General features: G+C 41.4%; 1 protein-coding gene across 1 annotated transcript; it reads left to right on the forward strand.

Moving 5' to 3' along the window:
• polr3d (polymerase (RNA) III (DNA directed) polypeptide D) lies at positions 1 to 7,852 on the forward strand. Its single transcript, XM_079515711.1, has 9 exons — positions 1 to 207; positions 2,062 to 2,229; positions 2,724 to 2,767; positions 2,842 to 3,005; positions 3,134 to 3,258; positions 3,556 to 3,712; positions 6,067 to 6,326; positions 6,443 to 6,595; positions 7,283 to 7,852. Exons 2-9 carry the CDS (start codon positions 2,068 to 2,070, stop codon positions 7,397 to 7,399), a joined length of 1,182 nt encoding a protein of 393 aa, XP_079371837.1. The 5' UTR covers positions 1 to 207; positions 2,062 to 2,067; the 3' UTR covers positions 7,400 to 7,852.
• The last annotated feature ends 931 nt before the right edge of the window (positions 7,853 to 8,783 follow it).

Genomic DNA, 8,783 nt, shown 5'->3' on the forward strand with positions numbered 1-8,783 from the left:
ACGACGCAGCCAAAATAATACTGCGCACATTTGATCCACAACATCCCTAACGACTACGTCACACAGGAAGTGTCATGGCGGCGCTGTACGGCATGCAGTCACATCACAGATAGCACAGTGAACGGAGATATTTTAATAACATAGCTAATGAATGGTACAAAAACATTGGAGTTTATTTCGATTTGGCTGAAAATCTGAGGAAACAAGGTAAATATCCAAACCGTCACACATCATGTCCTTTGTTAGCGTTTGTAATCTTGCTTGCCTTGCTCCATGGTGGTGTGTGTGTGTGGCCATGTGTGTTGATTGATTTAATATTTTGTGATGTCGAGACTCGAGTGTCGACTGACTCGACTTGCATGCCACCCACTTAAATCATTAATTGATTGAATACATCGAAAATATTTGCCACATAAGTTTTTACAAGTCGGTGCATAAGACTCATAATGCTGATGTGATGTGTTGGTATTGGTATTCTTAATGTATTTTATTTTGTATTGATTAGATAATTTACTGACAATTCTCAACACAAACGCGTGTATATGTGGACACACACACACACACACACACACACACACACACACACACACACACACAAAAGCCAACTGCTTGTTTCCACAGTCCTAGTGGTATTTCAGTTAGCCCAAAATTTAGACTCATAGATGTATTTGTCTGCCAAATCAGATAAATACAAAATCAGAGGGTCTACATTTTGGGCTAATATTTCAGTAAGCAATCAAGGGACAGTGATTTCTTTCCCTGACAATGTTGTCAACATTTGTCTTTGTAGTACGTGTTTGTCAGCTACTATCAGCTCCTATCCTTTCTGCCCTTTGTACTCAATGCATTATATCCTCTAGTTGAACATGGCTGAATCAGGCTCTATAATAACTCAGTGTATTATATCCTCCAGTTGAACATGGCTGAATCAGGCTCTATAATAACTCAGTGTATTATTCCTCCAGTTGAACATGGCTGAATCAGGCTCTATAATAACTCAGTGTATCATTCCTCCAGTTGAACATGGCTGAATCAGGCTCTATAATAACTCAGTGTATTATTCCTCCAGTTGAACATGGCTGAATCAGGCTCTATAACTCAGTGTATTATTCCTCTAGTTGAACATGGCTGAATCAGGCTCTATAATAGCCCCATATGTGCCCTCTCCCTACGCTCATTCTGTAGCTCCGAGATGAGGTCACAGAAAGAAACCCCTCCCACCCCGTTCAGAAACGGCGCATGTTTCCACAATTCCCCATTGCTTACCCTTTTCTTAACAATGCACCAAAACCTTGAAGTGACGTTCCGGGTTTACACTAATTCAACGTCAACAACGGAAAAGAAAATCCAACTTTAAACGGTTACACGAGCGTTACAGCGGTTGTTTAGCATGTTTTTCAAGGAAGTTGAAAAGCTTTAGCGCCTCCCCGGCGCCTCCCCTGGTCGAAAATGTCCAACTGACTTCAGTTCACTCGACATGCCCGCGCACACGCACCAATCCCTTGATAAACATGGAAGCGACTGACAAAATTCGCTTCGTAAAGGCTCGGTTCAAATCGCTAGTTGGATTTTCTTTTCCGTTGTTGACGGTAAATTAGTGTAAACCCGGAACGTCACTTCAAGGTTTTGGTGCATTGTTAAGAAAAGGGTAAGCAATGGGGAATTGTGGAAACATGCGCCGTTTCTGAACGGGGTGGGAGGGGTTTCTTTCTGTGACCTCATCTCGGAGCTACAGAATGAGCGTAGGGAGAGGTCACATATGGGGCTAGCTCTATAATAACTCAGTGTATTATTCCTCCAGTTGAACATGGCTGAATCAGGCTCTATAATAACTCAGTGTATTATTCCTCCAGTTGAACATGGCTGAACCAGGCTCTATAATAACTCAGTGTATTATTCCTCCAGTTGAACATGGCTGAACCAGGCTCTATAATAACTCAGTGTATCATTCCTCCAGTTGAACATGGCTGAATCAGGCTCTATAATAACTCAGTGTATCATTCCTCCAGTTGAACATGGCTGAACCAGGCTCTATAATAACTCAGTGTATTATTCCTCCAGTTGAACATGGCTGAACCAGGCTCCAACGACTCCGGTGGTCAGCGTGCGTCCACACCTGGTGGCAGTGGCAGGGCGACGCCGATGGGACGCAGACTGCCGGCTGCCCTGTCTCCTGGACGCCTCCCCACCATGCGCTCCAGAGACCTCACCCTGGGAGGGGTGAAGAAGGTACTAAACACTATTCATATACACACACACACGCGCGGCGGCTGTGGCTCAGGAGGTAGAGCAGGTCGTCCAATGATCCATGGGTCGGTGGTTCGAATCCCGGCTCCTCCTGTCTACATGTTAAAGTGTCCTTGGGCAAACTAGAAAGGTATAAATTAAAAGCACAATACAATAAAACAAACAAGAAAAGGGCAAGCAGCACATCACAATAATCATGAAACTATAGATACACAATAGAGTCAGTTATTCATTAGGAAAAAATTGAGTCAATTTGATGACCGGCAGAGTCTCCTATTATTGACCGCTGACCCGGTCATCAAATTATCGACTCTGAGGAATGTGACAAAAACAAAACAATCTCCATGAATTCAAAGCATCACGGGGTGTTCATTGATAGAAAATAAGTGATTTATTTTGCGGTGAACTACTCCTTTTAAGAATTGACAACCCTGAACCTGTTTAACCTAACCACGTGTGGTTTCTCTCTCCTGCAGAAAACCTTTACCCCAAACATTATCGGCCGAAAAACCAAAGAAGAGTAAGTTCAGTCGAGATTATAAATGTATCATTACTGTAATGCCTTTTGGCCACTAACTTCGTCTTTCATGACAGCGCGAAAGCTGAGGGTGGACCGAGGCGAGAGAGGAGGGATCATGCAGAACGGGGGAGCCGGGGTCGGGGTGATAGAGGCAGAGGCGGCCGGGGTCGCCCAGAGGTCATCCAGTCCCACTCCATCTTTGAACAGGGTCCTGCCGAGATGACGATGAAGAGGAGAGGTAAGAGTCTGGCCCCATTTGGCAGAATAACTAGTATCATTGTACTGCTGTCACATTTTGAAAGCTTATAAGCTCAAAGGGGAGTTCGAATGAGGATAAAATGTAGGCCTGCTACTATTTTTATGCAGGTGCCTATGAAAGTGAGAAGGAGGCCCCAAGCGCGGGACCCTCGCCTATCATCAATATCAAAAAAGAAAAGAGGGAGACCGAGGAGGAAACCAAAGAGATTCTCCGCAATCTGGAGCGAGACAACGTGAGTCCCTACGTGTCCTACTGTTTCTTGTGTTCATTCTGTATTCGTTTGTTCGTTCATTCATTTTTACGTTGTGGCTCTGCGGGAGGTTGACATCTATAAGAGGGTCGTTCTTGTGTATGTATGTATTTGTGGGCGTCCAGAACTGATCTCATAAACCTCTGGACCATTAAGCGTCGTAGATGACTCGTCATCACAGGCTGGCCACATCAAGTCCGAGATCCACACGGGAACTACGACGTTCCCATGTGGATTCCGAGATCAACATGATTTCTTTCTTTCCCCCTTTTGCCTTAGTTTATAGATGATCCGTTTTTGAGGAGTGAGGAAAGAAGCTGTCCTGTTCAGCTCCCCCTAGCTGTATCTGGATGGGGATTCAAGGAGGAATTTGCTGATGCTCTTCCTAAAGTTGAAAAGGCAGAGGAAGATGAAGGAGACACAGTACACATTAAAGGTACCAGGCTCAAGTCATTACTCCTCCCCCATATGCCAATGTACCACCTCGTCATGACTCACAATCCTAATATTTTGTTGCTTATTAATTGTAATTAATGCTGTCAATAATAACGCGTTAACGGCGTTAATTAATTGCGTTAATTAATTGCGTTAAAATATTTAACGCAATTAACGCATGCGCAGTGTTCCCCCTAACCTTACACACAGTCACACACACACACACACACACCTCCTCCAGTCTTCTTCCTCCGCACGCATGCACACACGCACACTACTAGTGCTGTGTACTGTGTGTAGCTATCAGGCTCAGACGCAGCGCGCTGCAAGAATCCCTCACAACATTTTATAGTACCGTCGGGTCCGTCGCAACTTGTGGACAGTTTGAAAATGCGGGTCCTACGTGCATTAAGCCATTAACGTTGGTCCGCCTGGTTTTGTTTTGTCCAACGCGATTACGTGAATCAGCATGGCTGCGCCTGCAGTATAGGCTATTACCAAAACAAACACATGGTACTTTTGTGTCGCGCATGGAAAGCAACTGAAAACGACCATGGATATAAAGACAGTTCTCCTGTGCTGCTGTGCACAGCGCAGATAATGCACAACTCCAGGTACGAACCAAAACACTGACTGAAGCTGATCATTCACAACTAACTCCAGAGTCCTGCAGTCCCGCAATGTAAGAGAGACAATTAAATCTCGTCTCTCACTATAGTCCACTTCTCTACAATGCCATTCTAGCCTTAAAACCTACATTTATATGTTATTCAATATTTTACTTTAGCGCAAAATATAGGCTTTTCTAAATCAAGCCCTGTTTCAAAAATGGTTATGTGCCATGTTATTGTATTTTGTGAATTAACTATAGTCTACAGTTTAACCCATTGATTCTCAGCCATTTTAATTTCAAGGACCCCCAAATTAAATTGATAGAAAGTAGCCTAGGCCATTTCATTATGATTTTTATCTCTGGACTGGGACCCCAGTCTCCATCCATCCATCTTCAACCGCTTATCCGTGGTCGGGTCGCGGGGCAACAGCTCCACCAGAGTGTTCCAGACTTCCCTCTCCAGAGCAACATTAGTGACTTCCTCATGGGGGACCCCAGTCTACATGGCCAAAAGCCAGTGTTCATTTAACTCAAAGTGTAGGCTAGGCCTACAAATGCTCACATCATATATAAATGCATTAGAAAACAAAAAACATAAAAAAACTAATTTATATCCGCTTTCTGTCATTTATATTAACATTTCCACAACAATATACAGGAAAATATGGCATATTTTGGACATAGTTCGAATGGTGATTAATCATGATTAAATTAATTTTGAAGCTGTGATTAATCTGATTAAAATGTTTAATCATTTGACAGCCCTAATTGTAATACAAGAATCGTACTGTTCAAATCACCCTTGCCATTACTGTTTGTTATATTTTATTAATTCATTGGCGAAAAGAAGAAAGATACGCCCGCACACTGAGTTATACTGCTCAGTACATGAGTTTCACTTTTATTAAGGCAACGTTTCGGTCCCTCCGGACCTTCTTCTTATCATTGATGTCCACTGGCCTACGCACCTGTTCATACGACTTGTTTCTAGGTGTCCGAAAGCTTTATTTCTACAATTAATGAATTGGCCAAACCAAAATGGTCTGCCATTGTAAGCGGTATTTTAGTGCTGCCTAAGGGCTTGCATAAATACTTAGTTTTTACTTTTAGATGTGTTACAACCAATTTGTGTGGTGCGTGCAACAGCTTTAATTTGAGTAATGCTTAAGTCTTGGTTTAGAAGATAATTACGCTATAACTAGGCTAACTTGGTATCAGGTGGTGCAACTGGCTACTGTATACACAAGTAAAAGGTCAGGTTGACCCTTCTATCAGCACCTGAGTCATACTGGCCTATGGAAGTTTTTTTTATCATAGCTTCTCATAAAAATCTAAATGAAAGCTCAACTGCAGTATTTACAAAAAAAACAACATGCACACAAGACACAATGTATTATGTGGATTCTGAGTGTCTGTCAGTATGTCTGTCGTTAAATGTTTCGATGAATTGAAACTTAACTTTTTTTATTTGCAAACTGCTAATAAGTATTCAATCAATCACCATCTTATGGTATAGAAATAACAACAATAGTAAGTATATTACTGAAATATACACAGAAAATTAATGATAATTAAAGATATATTTGTATATATATATATATATTTGTTTAGGGATGTCAGGTTGTGAATTCGTTTTCATAACAGCTGAATTGAGACAATTCTAATGACTATGCAAACATAATTGCAATAAGTCAGTTATTATGCAATAATCGTGACGGGCCTCCACCCTTTGTCTTTTTCAGTGAAACAGGAGCCTGAAGATGGCGCCCTCCCAAGTAAGAAGGTGCCAGTAGAGAATGCGTTCATGCCTCCCCCTCTCCCTGAGCCTGAGTTTCTGCCTGACCTTCTGCACAGATTGAGTCTCGCCAAAGGTGATGAGCTGTTCTTCATGCAGCTTCCCGACTCTCTGCCTGGCCAGCCCCCCACCATAGAGGCCCGTCCGGTGACGACGGAGACACGGACGGAAGATGGGCAGTCTTTGCTTGTGAAAACTGAATCTCAGGTACCGTACAGTGCATGCTGGATGATGGATCAACTGTATATATGAGCCGATATATTCTTATATACTGCATCTATGGTGATGGGAACAATAGCCTTATTTTACCTGTTGTACAATAGGAAGAGCAAGTAGAGGAGAATAATTGCACCCTGCGTGACCTGAGGGAGGGCCTGGTGGGGAAAATGGTGGTGCGGAAGTCTGGCTGCGTCCAGCTCATTCTGGGAGACATCACACTGGACGTTGCTTTGGGTACTTCATGCGCCTTTCTTCAGGTAACATACATAATGCATTATATATGTTATATATAAATTAGTTTTGTGTTTTTTCTCATTAGCCACTCGATTTGGCACTCACTTTATGCATGCGCATGACACATACACACACTATTCTTTTTTTATATTGAATAAATAATAAAATATGTAATATTTGAAAAGGAGTGTTTTTAACAAGGTTTGGGTGTTTCTACCCGACTGCGAAAAATATAATTTTATGATATTGATGTATAATTATGATTGTTATATGTATGTGTGTGTGATCCCACATCTCTGTCTTTATCATATCATATCGCTATCGGGAAGAAACCTTGTAACTCCATATTTAATTTTATGTTTTTTTGATAAATGATAATGCCCTATTTTAAACATCATCACATGATGGTGTCACGCAATGTGTTGCCAGGTTCAGGTTGAAAGTCTTGTCTGTGGGTTTTATAAAGATTTTAACCAATGAAAATTATTAACAAGAGCTTTTCACTAAAATAATAACTACATTGGTTTCATTGGAGCATAGGTTATTTAATTCCATTTCCATAAAATGTAACAATTCTGGACATACCGATACACGTTTTCTGCCCGACAGTGATGATATAACTGCCATTTTTAGAGTATATTTTCTTTATGAGAATTGGGAACTTTTCCCACATATGTAATTAGACTAATTGATATCCCTTCTGTCCACAGGATCTGGTGTCAATTGGGACAGAGGGACGAACAGGGGATATGACGGTGTTGGGACACATCAAACATAAAATGGTTTGCGCCCCAGACTTTGAGGCTCTCCTGCAGAGCAGAACATGATAGCCAATGGATGCTACAAAGTGAAATCTTTTTCTTTCATTTAACTTGAAGAGTGAACAAGTGGAACCAAAGGAACCCATATGGGGCCATTTGGTTCCATTTGTACCCTCTTTGGATTTTGCAGCATATGTTATGCAGCACAGTTGAAGGCCCATTTGATGCTACTATGCCAGAGAAACCCATGGTCCTAATCATAAAAATGTTGTTTGTGGATTGTTGCGCTTATGCACGGACTTAAAAAAAACTAAATATATTTTATTTGTGATAATGGTTTACATTTCTTTTTATATATCTATATATATACAGTACATATTATTATCCCCTTGTGGTGGATTAGAGCTCTTTCAAGCTGAAGAGTTCATTAAAACAATTGGTGTGCCAAATTGAAATGTTTATTGTGTTCGGGTGGATACCATTGATGTGTGTGTGTGAATAAACATACTTATAAACGTAGTCATCCCAATGTGTTTTTGTATTAATCTAATTATGATGGTGGTCGCTGAAGGTTAAGTTTTCTTGGTTATAATTTTCTAGCCCTAGAATGTCTCCGTTGTTACATACAGTTGGCACTGGTATTCCACATACAGGAGCCATAGATCCCTTGCGACTGCTCCTGGTAGAAATGAAATATGCGCGGCATAAATGTGATAAATGCTCTGTTTGTACTCGCCCATTAAATAATTCCAAAGTGAAATAGTGTCCTCTAGTTTCATATCCATGTGAAAGTTCTGGCACAAAACATGTATTTAGTCAATTATCTCCACTTTTTCACGAGGTGCACACAGACGACATTCTCTCCGGATGTGGGCCCGGAATGATCGATGGACTGAATTGACCAACAATTCCTGTTGATTACCACAGACGTCATCACCAATTGACCAGGGAAGCACAAATGTTTCTTACCCAGCACCTATCGCAATGCACCTGCCAATTGTGTGTCCCAAACATTTGTGCTTCCCTGGTCAATTGGTGCCCTACCAACTGTCATTAAGACATGCGAATCCCTTGACTCCTTCAAAACCGCTCTCAAAGGGCACCTACGGATGGCTGCAATTCGAAACTGGCCCCCGTAAAATCTGAATCCCCCCCCCCGCCCCCCCCTTTTTTCCCCTCACTGTATATATTTCTTTTCCCTTTTTACCTCCTTTTTGATGAATTCTTTTTTGATGAATTCCTGTTCTGTCTATAGAAGTGTCTATTTGTACGTCTCTAAATGTTTTGATGATTTGAACATGGTGGACCCTGTTGGAAACAAGTGTAATGCTTAATTGGGTCGTCCACTCACAGTTAACAGCCTTTGTATTGAGTTTGTGCTTGAAATGTACTGTAATTCTGCAAACTGTTAATAAATTCTTCAATCAATCAATCAATGATAACGTTTGTG

Source organism: Electrona antarctica, assembly GCF_951216825.1.
Source record: "Electrona antarctica genome assembly, chromosome: 12".
Taxonomy (NCBI): Eukaryota; Metazoa; Chordata; class Actinopteri; order Myctophiformes; family Myctophidae; genus Electrona; species Electrona antarctica.

What these genes read in the sequence shown, in the direction of transcription:
- polr3d (XM_079515711.1), top strand. Translation starts at nt 2,068, where the DNA reads ATGGCTGAACCAGGCTCCAACGACTCCGGTGGTCAGCGTGCGTCCACA. An exon ending in GATGACGATGAAGAGGAGAG is followed by an intron (nt 3,006 to 3,133) that starts GTAAGAGTCTGG and finishes ATTTTTATGCAG; the next exon opens with GTGCCTATGAAAGTGAGAAG. An exon ending in GCAATCTGGAGCGAGACAAC is followed by an intron (nt 3,259 to 3,555) that starts GTGAGTCCCTAC and finishes CTTTTGCCTTAG; the next exon opens with TTTATAGATGATCCGTTTTT.